Below are 24,040 nucleotides of genomic sequence, written 5' to 3'. Positions count from 1 at the left end.
CGAAGATTTCAAATACCCATAATAACCTTATAAACCAACGATCATTATACTCGTCTTCCTCACTGTCTGAATAATAATGGAATGTTTAGCTTTTTGGAAGTTAACCAAACTCTGACTTTTTAGGCTTATACTCTCTCTGATAATAGCTATTTAGAGACTAATTATCATACAAACGATAAAAAATTAATCAAAATACTTAAGATAATAAACTTATTAAAAACTTATTTGAATAAAAGCATTATCTCAGTCAACTTCTAACACTATCTTTTTCCCGCATGTCTGAAGAGATAATTTCTACGCACATATTGCGAAAGTCAGTCAAGGAAAAGGCTGCTAATCTTGCGATTCTTCTTTTTTGCGTTAAGCTAGTAACCTTTCACTATACGGATCAATTCCATCATTAAGCCATCCTGTTGATTGTAGATAATCAATCAGAAAAATCTTGCGATAGTGTGTTATACGCTTAGAGGCAATGGTCAGCTAAATAAATAATTACTGGGCATAGGAAAATAACATTTGCAATGCATGCATACAAGTATTATGTTCATTGAAGCGATGCAATATAATCCCAAATTTAAATATATATACGCAAATAAAAATTTGTAATCGACTTTGAATCTAAAAATGGACTTTCAGCCACTGTTTAACCTTATTGGTTGCGATAAATTCTACAATTATATTTATGAAAGTCAATTTTTTAGTTTCAGGTGGTCATGTTGCGAATTGTTATTATTTGTTTAAACTTGATCTTATTTACTTATTTCAGTATCCTAAACGTTTTCGATAGTTTAGTTTGCTTTAAGAAATTTGAAATTGTAGTGTTTATTTGGACACTCTACTGATTGTAATAGATCCCGGAATAGACAGTCTTAAAGATAGAGGTCTACTTCTTCATTAGCGATAAAGCATGAAAAGAGCATTAAAATAGCATCTATTTCTGTTTGTAGTTTGGTACACGGTGCACTTATTTCTACTTTTCTCGATATCACACTTCTAATTTTTTCTATCATTTTTTTGAATGGTAGAAAATCGGTTCGATGCAGATGCTATATGTATTTACAAAAACCTATATTATTGCATTACATTACATACTTAGAGAGGCCAGCGTTCGCAAGAAAAGGTTTTCTAAAACACTATACCAGATTACTTTATAAATATTTATTAACCTGTCTGAAAACTAATATATCCCTATAGTTATTTTGAATAACGTAGCTTTCTAAAGGTGAAAGAATTATTGAAATCGGTTAAGTATTTTCCGAGAATACTTGCCTCAAACATACAAACTCATAAAGCTTACCTCTTTTACAGATTAATAAAAGTATTAATAAACAATTTCGTCCGAGTGTTAGAGGTAGATTTGCCAATGATATTTTTGTGTTAAAAAAAGATGTGGTCGGATAAAATAATTTTATTAAGCAACATGTAATATAATTACAAATAAACATCAGTCGGTATCAGTCAAAATCAATGGTGATGATGATGATGAGGCACGATGTGGTGAGTTTCATGTTTCACGTCCGCATGAAAGCTGTAAAGATTAATAAAAAATATACATAAAAAAATGTGTTTTTACGGTAGAATTAAAGAATTATTAAAGATACTCCTGGTGAGGTCATGATGAAAAACCAACTTTTCCGTTCGGCCTGGACGTTAGATTTTTAATTATATTCATTAGTCATTTGCTTACTTGGAGCTAGCTATATTTGTGTAATTTGGCCGTATTTTTAATGAATTTAAGACTAAGCATGCCTAAATCCGGTAGAAATAGAGAAAAATATAAAAAAATGACCTCGTCTCTAAAGTGCGATAGTTTAGTGTGCAACTGAGAACACATAAAGACGAGAGAGAGAAGGAATATTACGTATAAAATATAACAATAATACTAACCCACTATGATGATCACCATGGTAGTGGACAACCCTCTCAGAACCATCAGGCTCGTGCAGGGAGTAGTAGCCATTCACGTGGTCACCATCGCGAGACTCGTGCTGGCTCTTGTGGTCGCCGGTGTGGTGGTCAGATACCTTGTACTCGAACTCGTATTTCGGATGAGACTGAAATTGAAAAACATTGTTAAGTGTATTCAGCCTTAGTTGTACGCCGACCTTTTAAATCTATCAATATGAATTCTGTATTTTATATTCAATTTTATATGATTTTGTAATTTTTATCGTTTAGAATATCAATTCCTTAATTTGTATCGTATGTATGTTTGAATTATAATATCGTTCGGTTGATTCGATTATGGAATCTATCCATTATTCATCAATGATTCTGAGATATAGATTATGATATAGAGTAATAGATGGTTTAGTCCACAAAGTTCACTTTAGGAATATGAAACTTCGAATTTTTGTTATTACTTTTGAATGAATACTTATTATTTTATATTAGTATATTTATAGTCGTACCCTGTGGTATCCGACACTAAGATAATAAAATAGAACAATCTTTTTTGCCATGGAAGTCGTAATAGACGACTAAGAGAATATTTATTTTATTATGAATATTTATATACGAGTAGTACAGTTTTTACCATATCCAACAGGCATGCGTTATGTTCCCCTGTATTGGTAGCGTAAGACGGGAGTCACTTCACGTAAAAACCTGCCTTACCCAATCCAGGATCATGGTCAAAAGGCACCATCCTTTCCAAAGAGGTAATATTGTAACCGAGACTGACGCTAGGTGGAAGATGATGACTTACGTAATAATCATGATGACCATGATCATGCCCATGTCCCTGTTCACCACCATGATGGCCGTGATACACTGGATGGTCAGGCCCGTCGTGTCTGGATATGTGCTGTGACGAGTACGCGTGGCCGTGCCCGTGGCCGTAGTCGCCGAACTGAGCGGCTGCTGTAGCCGCGACGGCAACGAGACATAGGATCTGGAATTATGTAGAGTAACAATAAGTAAGTTTAATGTAACATTATATTTGTTCAATATTATAAGTTATTTTAAAAAATAATTGTTTTTTTCCTTTTGGTATTGTAATATAATTATGTGATCTGACTGGTTGAATGGAATTATCAAAAGCAGGAATATGTAAAAATTTAAAGAAAATTTTAAGGAAATAAAATTTTTAGGATCGAGACCTTACATTTTAACATATGTATGATCTTCCAATAAGAACATGGTTATTATAGTTACAAATTAAAAATATATTTTTAATACATCAAAAAATATTTTATTCGAAGAAATCAAACTGAAATAACCTTAGCGAACATTTTCTACAATTTCCTTGTGCTCCAAACAATGGACTGATACTTTTGAACCAAATGTTACGACTTTTATATCTCTAATAGGGTATCCAAGGCAATATGGTTCACTAAGTTATTGGCAATTAAGAATTATGCACACAAATATGCTATTACAAAGAGTTTCGTAAAACAATCTACTGGACATGCTATCTACGATCGTGTGACATTGCGCAGATTAATTAAACGAAAGTAATGGTAAATATATTAACAATATTTTATCGTGATTTTTATTATTTTTGATTGATTTCCTGAGAAAATCTACACTGAAAAATGGTCAGGTGACTTTATATGCTAACGAGATAACATTTAATGACGACGATGAAAGGTCGACGGAAATTGACAATATTTTGATCATACTGCCTCCTCCGGGCTCAGGAGTTGGCGCGTATTTTATGCTTCTTTTAAGTAACTTGCGCACGACGGGTTCGATACCATCATCACACTTCATACATACATATGTATATATCCCTTGCGGGGTAGACAAAGCCAACAGTCTTGAAAAGACTGATAGACCACGTTCAGATTTTTGGCTTGATGAAACAATTGAGATTCAAATAGTCACAGGTTGCTAGCCCATCGCCTAAAAGAAGAATCCCAAGTTTATAAGCCAATCCCTTAGTCGCCTTTAACGACATCCATGGGAACGAGATGGAGTGGTTCTTTTCTTTTTTTTATTGGTGCCGGGAACCACATGGCATATCATCACGCTTCGACCGAAAAAGTAGGTACGTAGTAACAAATTTTCCAATGGCTGAATTTATTAATGTTTTGAAGTCTATCGTCTATCGTCAGTTCTTTATACCTGTACAGAAATTCGTTTCGGGATAAAAAAAATATTGATTTTATTTACTGTAGAAACCAAATTACACTATAATTATTACAAGGTATCTAAATTTCGCCGAAATTCAATGTATTCTTGTATTTGCCGCTTAAATACATTGTTTGTAACACTTTTTGAACGTAACGTGTTTGAGAGCACAAATCCTGTCCGGTCGGCAGCAATTTTTTTGTAGCCGTGCATTTCTTCAACTCAAAAATTCAACAATTCCATATTTAATTAAATTTAGTTTTAAAAAATATTGTAATATCTTTTTATTTTTGTGTCTGTCATTTCTTTGTTGCTTTAATGCTTGAGGTCCAGTAGAAATTTATTTATACCTTGTATTGGCAGAGATTTTATTATCACCAGTCTGTTCTGATAACCGCCCCAGGCCTTAATTGATTTAGTTGATTCACTATATTTGTCAATAATGCTATCTTCTTTAGTCGCTATGTGATTTACTGATGTTGTTCTTTTCTGGCGAAAACCAAGGACCTGTGTCATTATCTGCGACTTATTAACCCACTACAGAGTTCCTGGGACCGCTTTTAGTATCTTATGGGCAAAGAAAATGGATTTTTGAAATAACTTTCATCTTTCCCTACTCCATATATGATATATAGATATCAAATTTTCCAAGGACGTAAAAGGCAACTAATCGCTAATATTTGTGATTCTTCTTTTAGGCGATGGGCTAGCAACCTGTCACTAGCTGAATGGTGTCTCTGTCTATCCTAGACTGCCGGTTCTGCTGCCCACGCAAGGCATATGAACTTAATTATATGTATGTTTTTTAATTATTTTTTTCAAAATTTATGCCGCAATTATAAAAGTATTATTAGATATCATCAATCTTTTCTCTTTCTTATCTTTATTTATATAAGTATTTATTATAAAATATAGTATCGTTGAGTTAGCATCTCGTAACACAAGTCTCGAACTTACTTTGAGGCTAACACAATCTGTGTAATTTGTCAAAAAAAAAAAATTCTCGTGTCACAATGTTCGTTTCCGTACCCCTCCGAAACGGCTTGACCGATCCTCATGAAATTTTGTGAGCCTATTGAGTTGGTCTGAGAATCGACCAACATCTATTTTTAAAATCCCTTAGTGATAAGTATTAAAAAAGGAAACTGATTGACTGACACAATGACATATCAACATACAGCCCAGCATCTAAAGATTTGAAAATTTGGCGTGTTCTAGAGGAAATTTGCGAAATTTTATAAACAAAACCTATACAAAACCCTTAACTGAGTAACGGGTGCAGGAAGCATAAATTGCCACGTAAGTTTTTTTTTGATCATATAGGTGGTCAACCGTCCAACTGAGTAAAGTTTACTCGTTGGACTGGTGAGATATCTTTTTATTAACCAAGAATGATGACTTTTCGTCGTTTCGTCGTTTTACGCGGGCAAATCCCACTATTTTTTTAAATCATCTATATACTAAATTTATTTGATTAAAACATTGGATTTTTTATGATCGTAACCCATGATAATATGTTACAGAGTAAGACTCAAGAATTATGACTTCAGAAGTGAGTTGCAGAGAATTGGTTATCTAGAAATACTTGGTATTATCTTTGTTATATTAGACGAATGTATCTTGATCAAATTCTTCAGAGTAGTGACTGACACTGATGATTGTCACAAAATCCAACAGGATCTAGATTCTCTTGTAAAATATTGCGATGAAAATCAACTTTTCCTTAATAGTGAAAAATGTCAAATCATCACATATACTCGTAAGAAAAAGTGCATTAAGTTTAATTACCTTATTAATAATAACTTGGTCACAAGAGTTGATTCAATTCGAGATCTGGGTATCATGATGGACAGCGAACTATCTTTTAAACGTCACTACGATTATATTACGCGAAAAGCATTTAAAAATTTGGGGTTTATTAACAGGGTTACCAAGCCTTTCAAAAATAGTAATACTTTAAAAATTTTATACTTTAGTTTCGTCAGATCTATTTTGGACTTTGGTTGTAATGTTTGGAACCCTTTTTATCAAGATGATATTAACGTAATCGAAAAAGTGCAAAAGAAATTTCTAAAAATGCTCAATTATCGGAACAACATAACAAACCTTTCATATGACGACTCTCTTGGTTACTATAAAATCCTCTCGCTTCAGAACCGCAGGACCCAATTCGACATAGCACTTTTGCATAAAATAATTAATAGCCTTATTGACTCCCCTACACTACTATCAAAAATTAACTTCCTAACCAAAGCTCGACTTCCGCTTCGCTCCTCTCGCAAACTTAACATTTTAGTACCACCTCAGTTTCGCGGGAATTATACTCGAAATAACTTTTTTCATCGCTGCATTGTAAATTATAACAAATTTTTCTCAGACATAGACATATTTTCCTGTTCTCTGTTGTCCACTAAAAACAAAGTGTGTACAAAATTTATCTTGAAACAGATTTCTTAATATTGTTTTCGGTTTTATTTTTTATTTTTATATTCTTTACGATTTTTGTGTAATGCTAATTGTATGCATGCATCCCGTTACATACTTTTAATTAAATAACACAAAGTTCGTTAACACGCGTAGTTTTAAGTTATTATAATTCATATAATATTTACTTAATCGGCACTGTTTGGTCTATAATACTGTATACTGTTCTATAAGATATTTTATTTTGTACTTATGACTGTTTGTGCCAAAATAAATGAAAAAAAAAAAAAAAAAAAAAATTAAGGACGTCCTGGTAAAGGGTGAAGAGAGTTATGAATGTGGATGAAGCGAAGGAAGTATGCAGAGATCGTGGCAAGTGAAAAGATGTAGTCTCTGCCTACCCTTCTGGGAAAGAGGGATTTTATGTATGTTTGTATATTAGTAACTGTGAGTTTTCACCATCATAATTCTAGCGTTTATATCTATAATTACCGTACAGTGAAAATATTTCATCTAAAAGTCAGACTTTGAAGGCTTATACGATTAACGTTAATGCCTATTAACGTATGTTTTATTATAATAATTATATTTTGGTTATGTGTTTTTTTGTCACAATATGTATCATGACAGTTAACAATTAATTTGGGAGATGTAGTAAAGTTGAAATTTGAAATACAATAGAGTATATTATGACGATAATACGAGTAAAAGTGAAATAAAATTGACAAAATAATGGTCAGGGTGTTTATTAAATTATCAAAAAATCACAGTCTCGAAAATTTTAGGTAGTTAACATCATCATTTTAAATTAGTCTAATAGTGGTGATGATGATGAGGAACAATATGATGAGTCTGGTGCTTCACGTCAGCGTGGAAACTGAAAAAAAAATACAGTCACTTAGGTATTAAAATATCCAAAAATTTCAGATCATTTCAGATTATCATTAAATAGAAAATCTTTTTTATTGTTCTTATTTATGGAAATTAAACATGGTATGTCATACCCGCTGTGGTGATCCCCGTGGTAGTGTACAACCCTCTCAGAACCATCAGGCTCGTGCAGGGAGTAGTAGCCCGTCACGTGGTCACCATCGCGAGACTCGTGCTGGCTCTTGTGGTCTTCGGTGTGGGGGTCTGATACCTTGTATTCGAAGTCGTATTTAGGATGGGCCTGGGTTAAGAAATAAAACACATTCAGAAAACAGGAAGAATGCTTGAATGCAATAAGGTTAGCACCTTAGCTAAAATATAAGATCTTAATGGAAGCATACAATTTTTTGTTGTCCTAAGTGCATAAAGATTGTTGCAGTGAAACCTCTTCCACTATTACAAATATTTCTGTAGTTTTTATCTGCTGACTAATCAAAGTTAATTTTTTTTGTTAAAATATAGTAACTATTGATCAATTACTTTCATATTTGAAGGATGTTATACATATATTGCTTTTCTTTTTTGCCATTGATTTTTCCTTACAAAAATAAAAACATATTTCATAAGGGATCAAAGGATAATATACTCACAAAGTAATCGTGATGATGACCATGATCATAGCCATGATGTCCATGCACTTCATGCGCCGGGCCATCATGGCGGGCTATGTGCTGAGAAGAGTAGGCGTGCCCATGTCCGTGGTAGCCATACTGGGCCGCTACGGTGGCCACAAGAGCGGTGAAACAAAGCAACTGAAATATGGTAAAAATATATTTAATTTTCAATGAAAACAAATAGATAAGATGAGACAAGACAAATAGCTTAAAATTATTCTTGTGTATTTCTTTAGGAAAAGTGCACCAATTTCTTGATTGTGGATATATTGCGGATGCTGTAAAAACTTGTTCGGTAGATTGCAGTTACACACCTAGCTTTGCCTAAATGTGTAGGTTTCCTCATAATCTTGTTTCACACCGTTGTAAAAAGCTTAAAATTATATTTTCAAATAAAATTTTAAAATAAGTTTACCTTAAACACCATTTTTGTTATTAGAAGTGTAATTATTGTCGTTCCGCTAACTGTTTAGATACCAAACTGATACACATTGTTTAAAAGTCGCGACTTATATATCGATAACAAGGGGGTCCAAGGCAAAATAGTTCACTCTATTATTGGCAATTAACAATAAAATTATGCACGTAGTGTGCAGTGTTCGTAACATTTCGTAAAACCACCAGACATGACCAGATAATGATTTCGGATCAATGACTGCGGTCACTTAATACCGATAGTTATCAACTTTTTTTTAAGAAAAAATAAATCTCTCTTTTAAAGGTTTTTATGGTTCTGTAGTCAACAAAGAGTAAGTTTCAATATATCTGTAGGTCTGCCCATTTGTCACAAAAACAAACTTTTTTTTTATACAGATTGCGCCTTGCCTATAGTTGGCCTATTTTGAAGGTCTTTTTTAAATATGTTAAGCTCAGTTCCATCTTCAACTCATCCAGGTAAATGTGTCCACGTATTTTCGAGGCTATTGGCTGTTATGACGTATATAACGTCAGTGTCCCGAAGCATTGTGATGGAGGATGCAACTGGAAACGCGCAAAGATGAGAGAGAGAGAGAGCAAATAAAAACCGAACATTTGTTTTTCTTTTTACATTTGACACAAATACTAATTGGATATTGGATTGAAATACTAATTGGGATTCTTTTTTAGGCGATGGCCTAGCAACCTGTCACTATTCTGAACAGCCTGTTGCTCTGTCTACCCCGCAAGGGATATAGACGTGACCATATGTATGTATGTAGAAATACTAATTTATGATATAAAGAGCTAACAGTTAGTTAGCTCTTAGAAAATCCTCCATATACGAAAGTTTCAGAAGCTTGAACTTAGAGTTCCTAATTTGAGCAACCTTGCAGCGGTACATTCGAATCTCATTCGAGTAAATCTTTATTACAGAAAAGTACATCACATAAATAGTAGTTTTATTGACCGTCACACTAGGCAAAGTAGGTATTGATTGTTTTGAACTTAACGTAGTATAGTTATGATTTTCTTGGCAACCTCTGTGTCGTAGCGGTAAATGCTTGTCAGTGACATAGACTGTCAGAATAACATAGTTCTTAGGTTCGAATCTGAATCTGTATATTTCGAAAACTGGAATGTATCAAAAGTGTAAAGAATCAAAATACTTGCATAAAAAGTCTCTTTGGAAGCTTTAATTATTATTTCATCAGTTTTTGTTACAAGATACCATCTCTAAAGTAATGGCGAAATCCTAAAAATTGCCACCTTTATAAAGCTTCCAGACCGCTTATTTTTTCGGATTCCTCCACAAATATCGTTAATAACTATCAAAAACTTAACACATTATACTAGTGGTATACGAGTATAGGTACTTGATATTGCGGAGTTTTGTTATCGTGAAAATATCCATAAAAAGTGACCTATGATATATCTGTGCCAAATTCATAATTTTTTTCTCTCTTTAATATTAGTATAGACTAAATTTATTAATTAGCTTCCATGCTGATCCGGTAGCGAGGATAAAACATTGTGTTTGCCAGTTCTAGGTATTTCTATGCGGATTGCACTCGTAAGAGTCAATCAACGGAAAGACAAGGAAAAGGATATCAAGGGAGTGAGCGTGGGATTCTCCTTTTAGGCGGTGGGCTAGCAATATGAAATTTTTGAATGAATGAATTACACCAATAAGTCATATACGTTTCGTTATATCATATTAAAAAACATAGGGTAAACCAGAGAGTGATTGCCCACAGGCAGTGATTGCCCGTTTTTAGAAAAAAAATCTGAATCAAAGGTTGTGTTCTCACTTGTTTCGAATATAATTTACTAGGTTACTCTATGGTCAATTTATAGTAGATTTTAAAATTGATAAGTGTTAACACTGAAGAAAAAAAACATTAATGGTATATTTTGTCAAGACGGGTGAACGTGTAACTCAAACAGGTAAGCTTTTTAGCAATTTTCTTAAGGAATTACTTGCTTAGAGGTTCATTTTTTTTTTAATTTTATTTGATATTTCATTATTGGTGTATGGTTATGACGAAATCATAAGTTTTATGTTATGTTTTTAATGAGAATATTTGAAATCAGACTAGATTCAACGGTTTTTTAACGATGGGCAATCGCTGTACGTATTTCGGCATATTTTTAGTTATTGCCCACCATAATTTTAGTGATTGCCATGGTTAATTTCTATAGTTATTGCCCAGGGCAATCATTATCGGCAATTTTTTGATTAATTCAGTAATGTTGCCGTCACATTTATTAGCTTAATGGCTTGCATACGCGCAATAATATTGTCAATAATTTTTTTCACTATGTAATATTGTCAATATTTTTGCCAAACATACGCAATAATATTGACAATGTAGCAAATATTGTTAACATTATTTCGTGGGTGCGGGTAGCCAATCGCTATGCACAACATCTTATTGGCTGTTATTGTTTTATTTACAGTATGCCAATGACACCAAAAGTGCAATATAGCAAAGAAAATTTACAGAAAGCTATCGAGGCTCTTCAAGATGCTTCTAACAATTTGTCTACAAGGCAAATTGCTGAAAAATACTGTGTTCCGAGGTCCAGTCTCCGCTACTATATTAAAAATCTGGGACATAAAACCAGTTTAGGACTGTAGGGATCACATTTAAATAGTTGTAAATACTATAAATAAATAAAATTATATGTTAGTAACAAACGGACAACCGTATGTATAAAAACTCATACGCGGATCTCCTTCGTCCCGCCATAAATTCGGTGAACAAGTAAATTTAAAAATGTCTGTTTGACAAGAGTCAAGTTTATTGTATTTTTTGGCCCGTTTGTTCCTATACACTTAAAAAGTAATTTAAATCTTTCATTTTATCTTATATCCTTTCCCCTCTTCTCTTACTCTGATTGCGCTTCAACTTCAATTAGGTAAGCTTTAAATCTATTGCTACAGGACCATCTATACTAATATTATAAAGCTGAAGAGTTTGTTTGTTTGTTTGAACGCGCTAATCTCAGGAACTACTTACTGGTTCAAATTGAAAAATTCTTTTTGCGTTGAATAGACCATTAATCGAGGAAGACTTTAGGCTATATAATATCACATTGTAACTATAAGGAGCAAAGAAATAATAGAAAATGTGAAAAAACGGAGAAAGTTATTTATTCTTGAGGGCTTCAATAATGCCCAAAATAATTATTCCACGTGGACGAAGTTGCGGGCACAGCTAGTCACCTATACCTATTAATGTCTGAAGAAAGTCGTTTGGAGGATTGGATAAAAATATGGGCTAGAAAAGGATTTCCTCGAAATAGACATTTTAGAGTCCGTGCAAAAGTTTTTGGAAGAAAACCCGCGCCCTAATTAGTTTTTTTTTTAAATAGGCCAGGTGATGGTTGGTGGAAGGCATTTTTGAAGAACATCAGAAGGAGTGACAAAAGTTCAAAGTCTAATTTATCATTTAAGGGTACTGGGCAATTACTGTGCTGTGATGTGGGCAATTAGTGTAAGCAACGGGCAATAACTGTACATTTTTGGATAATTTTAAATTTGTTTATTTATTTTCTAAGCCATGTAAGTTTTGACTAAAAATCGTTAACACTTTGATGGAGATCTTATTTAGACATAAGAAAAAAATTATAAATGGTTGAAACTTGTAATACTTTTTTTATTATTTGAAGCCAAAGTGTTTGAAGTCCTTAAGTGGGCAATAGCTATACGGTTTACCCTATCTTGTTTTTCTTTTTCATTTTATTAGACTACTTATTTGTTTTATTGTATATACTCTTTTTTAATTTTGAATAAATAGTAAATAAGTACAAAATTAATTTTTATAGCAGAGTAGCTGCAGTTTATACAACTAATATAGTTTAAGGAGGGTTTTACAAAAAATAGTTTATTAATTATTTATATAAGTAAAAAGAAAACAAATAAAATAGTAGTTATAAAAGTATTTTATTCAGTACAAAACATATCACAATTAAACAAAGATCACAGATATACTATACATTCCCTTTAGCAAAAAAATCAATGGTGATGATGATGATGAACTGGCACAATATGGTGAGTGGCGTGCTTCACAGTCGCGTGGAAGCTGGAAAAGATGGTAGAAGATAAGTTTTTATTATGTTATGATATCAACATATAACTCAAACATATACATAACAAAGTACCTACAGACCAAATAAAACCTGAAAGAATGAAATGAAAACTCTACGTGATCAGAAGTCAGATAACATTTTAGTCTATTTGTTTTTTTAATCTCTGTGCTGGTCTCAAACAAATCTCAAAAACAATATCTTAATTCTAATAAAAAGCTATAAAGCTGACCCTAGAAAATTTGATTTTATATCATTAGTATTGAGGAATGTAAAGTGTGGATGTGGGCCTTTTTTGTTAATACTAACCCGCTGTGCTTATCACCGTGGTAGTGTACAACCCTCTCAGAACCATCAGGCTCGTGCAGGGAGTAGTAGCCCTTCACGTGGTCACCATCGCGAGACTCGTGCTGGCTCTTATGGTCTCCGGTGTGGGGGTCTGATACCTTATATTCGAAGTCGTATTTAGGGTATGCCTGTAAAATAATTATAATATTAACCAATTTCTATGTGGAACTTACTTCAGGCTTTGAATTTAGAAATGGCTTTCGAACTCTTTCGTTTGATAGTTATTTTATTATTGTTACTCCAAGGGTCGTAGACCGGTTCGCGTCATCTAGTTATCGTAATGTAAATTTTTCTAAAATATTTATTTCCCTCTTAGTTTTAAGCTCAGAGTCTTTTAGTGACTGTTAGCTCCGTTTACCTCGTAATAGATACTCACGTAATAATCAACGTGGTCATGATGACCATGGCCGTGACCGTCGTGACCGTGGACGTGCACAACGTGCGCGGGTCCGTCGTGGCGGGAGATGTGCTGTGATGAGAACCCGTGGCCGTGACCATGGCCGTACTGGGCAACGGCCGCGCCGATTACGGCTGACAGGCAGAGGATCTGGAAGATTGATAATGATAATAAATAAACTGGAAAGCTCTCTCTCTTTTCTTTGCATATTTCTAATGCTAGTTGTATACTCTGTCCTTTATTGGGCGCCTGGAGTCGATTAAATATACAAGAAAGCTTCGAACAATAGGTAAAATAGACATTGCGTTTTCTTTGGTTAAATTTGAAATAATAAAAAAAGGAAAATAGAAAGAAAGAAACGTGTCAAAATTTACATGCATTGATGAGATTTGTTGCACAATAAAAAAGTTACAGTAATTACAATGCAACAATTGTAAAGACGCGGTCGTAAATATGTACAAAAAGTTTATGTATTGTTATTTTGACTTGTACTTTTCTTTTTACTTATTTAATTATTTTTTTGTTACGTAAATTGATATTTCTCTGTGATTTTTGAGATGTACGGGAATGCTTAATTTTCTTTTAAATTTCTTAAATCCTTTTAAATAATTGTTACCTTTGTAAACATTGTTAGAACTTGTGCTAATGTCAAAGTTCAGTAGTAAACTGATACCATTTGGTCCAAACTTGCGACTTTTATATCTATATCAAGGCAATACTGATTTCACTCTAACTTTATCAACCGATAATACTGGCCATACTTAGTATGCGGTGTTTTGCATGCAATAATTTCGTAAAGTAATTTGGTCGATATGATATCAATACTGTTTGGGGGACATCTAATTACTTTCACTAGATTTTTAATATTTGATATTGAAATTATTGTTTGATACATACATACATCACGTCATTATTCCTTTTTAAATTTCGTGAAATATTCTCTGAGTTCACCCCTACCCCGTACTATGCCAAAACTTGCTGTTTCGGTTTAGACTCAGCGGTTTGGGCTGCGCATTGACATTTTAGCCAATCAGTCAGTCAGTGTCGTCTTTTTAATATCTAGATGAATATGTCATCTATGCTCGATTAATTTTATTTTGTCCAACAGTGGACTCATACCTTATTGAGTCATCAGATTCGCAGGTCATAAAACTTTCGAGGTATGTCTTTCTCCAAATATGTCAAAGGCAAACTAGAAGACGATACAAAGCTTAAATATAGGTATAAAAATGGTTTCATATGTGCCACGTCTTTATGCTCCTGGGATTAATTCCGGTCCTAAGGGGGAGGAGCACTGGCTTCGCCTTTGACCACGATCCTTTGTAAGGGTAAGTCAGGTTGATTTGAACCTGGTGGGCTACTCTGTGTCGCGATTTTTTTATCAGATCACTTTATCCGTTCGAATTTTAACTTATTTTCTTAAAAAGGCTTTGAATATAAAACGTCGAGGTTTTTAATTCGACCGTAAGTATGTTTTTTTTTTTCTTAAATATACGCAAAGTCATTCAAAATAAAAATTAAGCACTTTGAAAATCATTAGAAACAAAAATATTAATACGAACCATTCTCAATTTTTATTTGTGTTACGGTTTCAGAATCTTTGGAGTTTTTATCAATGAACAAACAGATGCTCGTGACATGTCATATGGCATAATTATATAAGAAATAAAAGTTTATTAAAAAGGTGATAAATAATTCCTATAAATAACCTTAATTTTGGCAATTATCCCGGTTTGTTGAGTGAGTTTAACATGGAGCGATTCCTATGAGCAGTTTTAATTAGTATAAATCTAAAAGATTTAATTGAAATTTATCAATAAAATAAAACTTTGGGTAACGCTGGTATTTTAACCTAGTAACATATAATTGATGGTATGGAACACGGCTGGAACATAAAATACAAACTGTGAAATCAATGTTTGCACTTGACCGTCTTTTTTAAACTCTTATTCTAATTCACAACCATGACCTCGACACTATTATTTGCGTTATACGATAAAATAACGCATAGCAAGTTTTTTTTACCTACGTTACAATTTGTTATACTGTTAATTATTTTTTTGTTTATGCACGGAAAATGTATACCAGGTGGACTCAATTATAAAGAGTAGGTATAAATGAATAGATACCGGACAAATTGCATCTTAATTTATATGAGCTAGCGCAAAGTTTTAAGATGTTTGTATACTACATTATCACGTTTGTGTCGCGAAAGACGATATGCATACTGACTTGAATGAACTGAAGACGTAGACCAGAAAAAGTGAAAAGAAAAAGAACTGTAACCAAGGTTCATTCTTTTCTTTTTTGTTTCTTGCTTGGCTGTAATTGGGTAAAAATTTGGAAAGCAGACCTAAAGCCCAGAAGAGTGGCGATAGGTGCAAATGGGAACCATTCCATTATAAGAGATAAAAAGACATATAGTGTTGATATCACGTCTTCATCCCATGCAGGGCGACCGGAGTCAACATAATAAAAGGTCACGTTCATCGGAATAGCTTAGCGATACTATATTACTACTAAAAAAATAGATGAATGCTCCTGTTGAATTCATCGAGTGCATCTTTAAGCATAATCTAATATGGTTAAGGTTCTCCGGCAAATGTTGTGGTGGTCAGACGTAGGTCGTTTCCTGTGACCTTAACAACCCGACTTTCTTAATCCACGATCATGGTCAGAAGGCACACCACGGAATCTTCTCCAGAGAGGATGTATCCGGGATTCACGCCAAGAGGAAAATGATTAAGATAGACAATCGGCGAGAATCATGTTTTTATCTATTTCAAAGCAGATATAATACGGCAAAGCCATCGACGTCACTATGGTTACTTCTTTTGGAAGCCTACTGCAGTAATGTGTAATATTGATAATCGTAATTACCACTAGATGCGGTGACATATTCTCAATCATAACTTACCACTCCCATTACCTTTTATAACTAAGATTGCAATGGGCGCTACGTAGTAGCTCGCACCGTCAATCTGATTGAAATTTGCGAAATCATACCCTATTGTAAAAGTAAATTAAAATAGAACCACGTTTCTTTATACGCATTGCATATAACGTATATATTTTTTTTTATGTTGTAATTATTTATTACTGCATTTAGTATGGTAATGAGATTTTTCGACAGTTAACAGTGGCCCTTTGTTCAAAAGTATTTTGTAATTCAATTAATGATTTGTTAATACGTCAAACGGACGGACGGAAAGTCTTTTTTACTCGTCTGTTTAAATCAGGCAGCTAAAGTCAGAATTGTTTTAAATTGTCTGTTTCATTATAAATTAAAAGTATTTTTTGTATGTAATGCTTTCACGGCTAAACCGTTAGACCGATATTTTATGATGGGATACTCGGTGGGCTTTTTAAAAGTGTCTTCGTTCCTTAATATTAATTTATATTGAATCAGAATTATTGAAATGCAAACAGAAGGGTGAATAGTGATTATTAAAATTCACTGACATATTTCACGTCTTTATCACTTGCGGGGAAGAAACAGAGTTAAAAGTCAGGAAACTCAAAGGCCATGGCCATTTAACTGAAGGAAAATCGATTTATAGAATTTAATAATTAACTAGTTGTACAAAAAAAACTTGCAAGTTATGTACAAAATAATAATTTATTTCATTTATAAATGTATAAAAAGTATATTTACAAAATCACAGAGTGGTAAAATTTAACATTTCATTATTTCAGTTCATTAATGATGTTTTACAGGTACAATGTGGTGGGTACTGTGTTTTACAGTCGCGTGGAAACTGAAACAAAAATAATGAAAAAAACATAAATAAATAAATTGATCATATTTATCGAACCTTGTACCCATACGAGGTTGGATTTTCTTAATAATTAATTTGTGACAGTTTGATCTTTAGCTACTTCAAAAATTATTTTCTATTTATAAATTAAGACCTTTAAAAATTCACAAAAAATGAAATTAGGTAAACGATTATAAGTTTGTATCTACGTCTTGTCTATTTTCATTAGTTTTTGTGGGCCCTATTTTTCGAAGCCTAACAGTTGAGCTGCAATCGAGAACACACATAAACGAGAGATAATTTTTGACTTGATTAGTTTAGTAGGTTAATTATTAAGAGGTTCGGCTTCTCCTAAGGAAGAAATTTTGGGACGCTTTGAAGGCTTACCCGCTGTGCTTATCACCATGGTAGTGGACAACCCTCTCAGAACCATCAGGCTCGTGCAGGGAGTAGTAGCCCTTCACGTGGTCACCATCACGGATCTCATGCTGGCTCTTGTGGTCACCGGTATGAGGATCTGACACTTTGTATTCGAACTCGTACTTGGGATAGGTCTGTGAAGAGAAATAGGCTACTTTAAAGGACGTAAACACAGTGAAAATTTATTTTTATTACCCATACTTTAGGTCTGTCCGTCATTCCTGATCCTGTTTAAGACTTGATCAGGGATCCAACTCAGTGTAGTCAAACATTTTGTACTGCCTTTTTCAGGCCATTTCATAATGAGATTTTTTTTGAAAAAAATTCATTTCTGAGCTACTGAAACTTTCATTTACTTACTTATCTATTAATTTTGATTACTTACATATTCTTTAAAGTATTTGGATTACTTACATAATAGTCAATGGCATGTCCGTGGTCATGACCATGGCCATCGTGGCCGTGGACATGGACGACTTCAGCGGGACCGTCGTGCTTGGAAATGTGCTGGGAAGAGAACCCGTGACCATGTCCACCATGCCCATATTGAGCTGACACGACTGCCACTAGAGCGGCGATGCACAACACCTGAAAAATTATCGTAAGTTTACCAGTTTTTTAGGTTTTTTGAATACAATGACGGTGCTATAAGAGATAATTAGCAGACCTGGAAATTATTTGCAATAGAATACCAAAAGGTTTGCCCATAAAATAAGAGTTTCCATTGTTTTATAGATACACTTCGTAAAGCACGAAAGCCCAGGAGAGCTCGGGTTAATATTGCAACATAGGCTAAGGCACTGAATTATAATAGCCGTTGAGATCCCGACACCTGAGTTTCCACCAGACTCTTTAAGGAGAAACCAGAATTTATTTTTAAATTTTATTATTTTGTTCCGGTTGTACTTCCCACGCTGTTCCTTCGAGGCCTTGGGTCGCCTTCCGATTAAATTATTTTCATTTTATTATAAGTAAACAATGTTCATAATTATTACCTTAGAATACATTTTAATGTTTGTCCTAATGTTCCTCAGTTCAATAGATAACTGATACAATTCAGTACGCCTAAATGTCTTTTATATCAATAACAAGGGTGGCCAAGGCAATATTAGATTTCACTAAACATTGGCACTTAAAATATTCACGAACCTGTGTGCTTGTAACGGTTTCGTAAAAAAGCCTAGGTACTCAGAGACAGTGTGACATTGCCACAGTTTACTGAATATTATCAGAAAATTATGCAAGTTTCTCCGTACATTGACACAAATCTGAATCTGGCCTTAATGATAAAAACTTGTGGCAACTTAAAAATAAAATATAAAGATTTCCTGAAGTGTAAAAGGCAACAATACTTACAAGTCTCACTTTGTTGTTAAGCGCCTTAAGTATACCAAACTTGTAAGAAACTGCTTTATTTGACTGGGACACGTGAGCACCATAACATACATACAAACATACATAAAATCACGCCTTTTTCCCGGAGGGGTTGGCTGAGACTATATCTATCCACTTGCCACGATCTCTGCATACTTCCTTCGCTTCATCCACATTCATAACTCTCTTCATGCAAGCTCTTTTTACCATAACTATTCGAAATATGATTCTCCATTAACGAAAAATAGCATTCGTAAATAAGGTCCTATAATCATTCTTATCTTAATGAAATACGTAATTTATTTTAAGCTACTCGACCTACATAAGCCCTTGCTTGGACTGCTTTGAACAAAATAAAACGTGAGATATGGAATGTGGTACTCAAATATCGGATTACTCATTCCGTTGCACATGAACCAGATTTGTTCTGTCTTCATAAAAATACCACACGTAAAACTGGATCGAACCTGGGGGCCAATTTGTATCGAAGTATAAAATTGAAAGTACTCATTTCACTTCGGGCCAGTTTCTCAAAGCGTTCAAAAGGAAAACAGCACAATGTTGGTAAAGGTAATACATTATGAAATGTTTAAATAAGATTTATTTTAAATGTATGAAATTTAACTCTTGTTTATTTTTAGGTGTTTGTGCTGGCCATATTGACAGTTGCAAATTGTCAAGAACATCATCAAACTTATTCAATAAACACTGTGATTACACACGATGCACCTAAGCAAGCGGATTCACGTCATTACTTCGAGCCAGCACCGCAGTTTGTGCCTATTCAGGAAGTATCTGCTCCTAAACCAGTTTCCACAGCATCTCAAGGGCCTCCTCAGCACGCTAAATATAATTTTGGCGATATAAAGAATTATTTTATTCGTCCTCAACCGGCACCAAAGAACCCAGCACCCGTGCATGAGAACATAATCGACGTGTCCTCTCCTGCTCCTCCTCGCCATGTTGTAATTCAACAGATTCCTCTCCAAAGATTTGTTCCCGCGCCTCCAGTTCAACACATACAATATCCAGTTCAACAAGTCCAACAAATTCAACCTCCTACTGCACAAGTTCAACATTCAGTTCAAGTTCAGCACACCCCAGCAGTTCAAGTTAGCATTCCACATATAGACTTACGGCCTGTTCCTATTCCGATTCCTCCTGTTGAAGTACAACATGTTCCTGTTCATCTTGAACATCAACAATCTTATGGACAGGGCGAAGCATCTCAAAGTCACCACGAGGAATCTAAAGATGATCATGATGACTATTATGTGAGTACATATATTTTATTTCGGGTGGTGTTTCTTACAAATTTTAGAAATTGTCGATTGATGGCTGCTTTTTAAATTGGAGCAAACATAATACTCACTAACTCTATTCCAGATTGTTTTCGAGGTCTATTATAATGGACGTTATATGTGGAAGTGGCACATAAAAGACTGCTTACCTAAACTTCTTTGCAATTTTACTAAAACTAATAAGCAAATAAAAATCTCTTTAGCTTTATTACATTGGTATACCTCAGGTCATTTGCAATTGTAATATACTTGGTACAAATTGCATGTTATCTCTTTTAATTGGTTATTTTAAATACATTATCGTATACAAGATTCTGATTTATTCTTATGTCATGCATGAGACATGACTTATATAAGAATTTGTACATTAAATTGAAGTTGTTTCTATGCTTTAATGTTAATGGAATAAAGATAAGGTATATGCTGACCTAAAAGTACATTGTTGTTCATTATACACTTTTTTCATAGGAAAATGGACTGTCTCAATAAAATGTTTAATGTAACGTTATGTAACTCTATCTGATGTCAAACGTTTGAGCCAGCTATCAGTGTTTCATTTTTGCAGCGCAGGCTATATCCTCCGTTGCTATGCTTTGGGTCAATGTGTCCGCTTTCTGACATTTGTGTCTTTCCATGATCAATTTACATACATACATACATATAATCACGTCTATATTCCTTGCGGGGTAGACAGAGCCAACAGTCTTGTAAAGACCGACAGGCCACGTTCAGCTATTTGGCTTTAAGATAGAATTGAGATTCAAATAGTGACAGGTTGCTAGCCCATCGCCTAAAAAAGAATCCAAAGTATGTAACCCTATCCCTTAGTCGCCTTTTACGACATCCATGGGAAAGAGATGGAGTGGTCCCATTATTTTTTGTATTGGTGCCGGGAACCACATGGCAATCAATCAATTTACTTAAGAACTAAAATTCAATTTATATTTTAAATTCCTTGGCTTGCATTTTAAAAATTCTATTTGTAAAATTGAACTTTAAGTCACCAATGGGAGAAGCCAAGGCAGGATTTAACGACACTGTTTTAATTTTTCAGGCTATCCCTAAGTACACCTACGAGTACAAAGTAGAAGATCCAAATACTCATGACAACAAGTACCAACATGAGACCCGCGATGGCGACGTGGTGAAGGGAGTGTACAGTCTGCATGAACCTGATGGGTCCGTACGCACTGTAGAGTATTCTTCGGACAAGATAACTGGGTGAGCATTAATTATGAGTTCTATTTTTAAATATACGAACTGTCTTATCATATTCCAGGAAAAAAGTTACTACCGTAAGCGTTCAGGTAAAATTATACAAAGCGACCAGGGTTCATATACTGCATTGTTTGGAAAATGAAAATCAGATTAAATATTTCAATCTAATAACTTACCCACTAGTAACTAATACGCGGAATGACATTTGAATAGTCATTGACCTCGTGTTAAAAATACCGATTGCTACAAACAGGTATATCATTTGTAGGTATATGATTATTTCTTAGTTATAGTTTACGATTGGCATGGACCTTTCCTATTAATTAATATTTTAAAAGCGAAAGTGAATTCATATAACTTGGTTGATAACCCTTTCATGCCAAATATTCCCAAAAAAATTGAACATACATTAATTTACAGGCAAAAGCTTTTGAAATATTAGATGAGAATTATCGAAAGCATACTCAAAAGTACTTTGAATAACAAAAAATATGGCTAAAAAAATCTATGCACACTCGTATATTGAAATGGAATTATTTGTCTGTTTTCTTATAATTTGATATCTGAGTCTGTGCTATTACATAAGAACAAAATTTTACAATTTAAGTTGTAACTTTATATGTTTTTCTGTGAAAATATTTAATCATTGACTTATAACACTCACCTATATTTTTGACCTTCATCTTTTAAACATATTTAAAATATGTATGACACTTTATCTCACTATAGTATCTGGTATCCTATCCACATATCAGCTTTCTAAGTGGGTTTCATGTTATAACTAGGTTTAGCCCGCGGTACTTATCACCAATCCCAAGTAAAAATAAATAAATACGGGATAAATAACACCGATTGAGTTAGCCTCGAAGTAAGTTCGAAACTTGTGTTATTTTTTATCATCATATTTCGTTCTTAGCGCTTTTTGATTAGGTATGCAAATTTCAAGAAGATATTATATGAAATATTGTGTAAAGAAATAACAAATAAATTTGTTAATAAACTCATACTTGGATTTAAAATATTAGTTTAGATGTTGGAATAAGTACCTATGTTTTTATGAAACTTCATTTATTTCTTGTTTCAGATTCAACGCTTATGTTAAAAATTCCGCCGTCACAAAACACATAGAACCTCATCACCATTAAGTTTATGTTGACTTTTTTTTATGTTTGTATAGTTTGTAAGTGTTAAATAAATTGAACAAAAATTATTTCTATTTTTATTTATTTAATGATGTTTGATATAAATAAACCAGTATTATGCATACAAGGATTCTTCTGATCATTGATACTTTATCACATAATCTTTATTGGCAAAGAAAAAAATAATACTAAGTAAGTATGGTTTACTTGAAGCTCTTTAGTAATTCGTTTTTCTTCACTATCTCATTTTACGTTACGTACTTCTTATCTTCTAATTTATAATTTTAAAAGAGCCTATAAATGTATTTATTTCATTACATAATTTATGAGACAAATATTGAATATATTAATTTTAGCCATAAAATATAGACTTATGGGTTATCCATTACATAAAACAATATTAGATAATAAGGTCCTACCGCGCATATTAAACTCGATATTGATTTTAGATGAACCAAGGAAATCGGTTTCTGTTATACATAGAAAGTGTAATGTTGCGTTCAATACGTGTACAACATTTTATTAGACTACATTAGATGTAGAAGTGTTCTTCTTCTACATCTAATGTGGTCTTATAAAATATTTCTGTATTAGACGAAATTAATAATCTTAAAAAGATCAATTTGACTTTGATAAAATCATGTATATAAAAAGTTTGCATTTTCGATCAACAGATAAAAATAGCACTGGCAAAGAAATTTGGGCAATTTGGTTCTATCGCACTAAGTGTAACATTATTATTAAGACGCAACAAAGTCTATTAAATACTTGTATCAAGTGTTTATTACATCATACGACCAAATATAATGGTGATTGATTATACCTTATCGGTTCAAAACAAATACAAAACCAGTTGCTTTATATTTATAGACTATTAGCTATTAATATAATATGAACTACTGACATGAAGTAATTTTGACAAGTATTATTTGATGAATAACATAGACAAGATATATAAGTACATGTGAGTGCATGTTGATTACTGAAATTATGTAGGAGTTTATGAGACAGGTCTGCCTTAACAAAACAACTGAATTCTAATTATTTAACAAAAAGCGAAATAGAGTATTAGGTCACTTAAAAGAACGAACAAAAAATGTGGTTCATGGCTGGACATAGGCCGATGGAAGTCACTAAAACTACATTATTTTTTTTGTAATTGTTTTAAAAATAATGTAGTAAAATGAGATAGAAAAATTATTAGACACACATAGATTAGACGATAAATGATCTTTTACCTCTTCACATTAGCCCTGGTTATATCCTCTCCTCTTTAGAGGGAATAAATTTGAGCCAATTCAAAAAATATTTAAAACAAAATGCGATAGAATTTGTTTTAGTTTTAAAGGTAAAACATTATGTAAAAAATTAATTACACAAATGTATTACCATTTATTTCTGCTAAATTCATCGTTAGTGGAAGTTACAAATTCTCGTGAACTTGATTTAGAAAAAGGATAAATCTTATAGTTTATACAAGGAATTATTACGGGACAAAGAAATTCCTGAGTGCCTGATCGTGTTGACAGAA

At 33.3% G+C, this 24,040-nt stretch overlaps 2 protein-coding genes and 1 pseudogene across 2 annotated transcripts; 1 reads left to right on the top strand and 2 right to left on the bottom strand.

The window, feature by feature from the left end:
* Positions 1-1,464: 1,464 nt before the first annotated feature.
* LOC106132036 (histidine-rich glycoprotein-like) lies at positions 1,465-13,924 on the bottom strand (annotated as a pseudogene).
* A 3,513-nt stretch (positions 13,925-17,437) lies between these two features.
* On the bottom strand, positions 17,438-18,481 carry LOC106132042 (cuticle protein 19-like). The gene is made up of 3 exons (XM_060944999.1): positions 18,470-18,481; positions 17,889-18,062; positions 17,438-17,608 (listed from the first exon to the last, which is right to left on the bottom strand). Exons 1-3 carry the CDS (start codon positions 18,479-18,481, stop codon positions 17,438-17,440), a joined length of 357 nt encoding a protein of 118 aa, XP_060800982.1.
* Positions 18,482-19,406: 925 nt separating this feature from the next.
* LOC106132052 (uncharacterized) lies at positions 19,407-22,512 on the top strand. The gene is made up of 4 exons (XM_013331369.2): positions 19,407-19,418; positions 19,490-20,122; positions 21,204-21,370; positions 22,452-22,512. The coding sequence occupies exons 1-4, from the start codon at positions 19,407-19,409 to the stop codon at positions 22,510-22,512; spliced, it is 873 nt and encodes a 290-aa protein (XP_013186823.2).
* Positions 22,513-24,040: the final 1,528 nt, after the last annotated feature.

The sequence above is a fragment of the Amyelois transitella genome, chromosome 7, assembly GCF_032362555.1.
Source record: "Amyelois transitella isolate CPQ chromosome 7, ilAmyTran1.1, whole genome shotgun sequence".
NCBI classification, from domain to species: domain Eukaryota; kingdom Metazoa; phylum Arthropoda; class Insecta; order Lepidoptera; family Pyralidae; genus Amyelois; species Amyelois transitella.
This window is presented reverse-complemented; position numbering and strand designations above follow the sequence as displayed.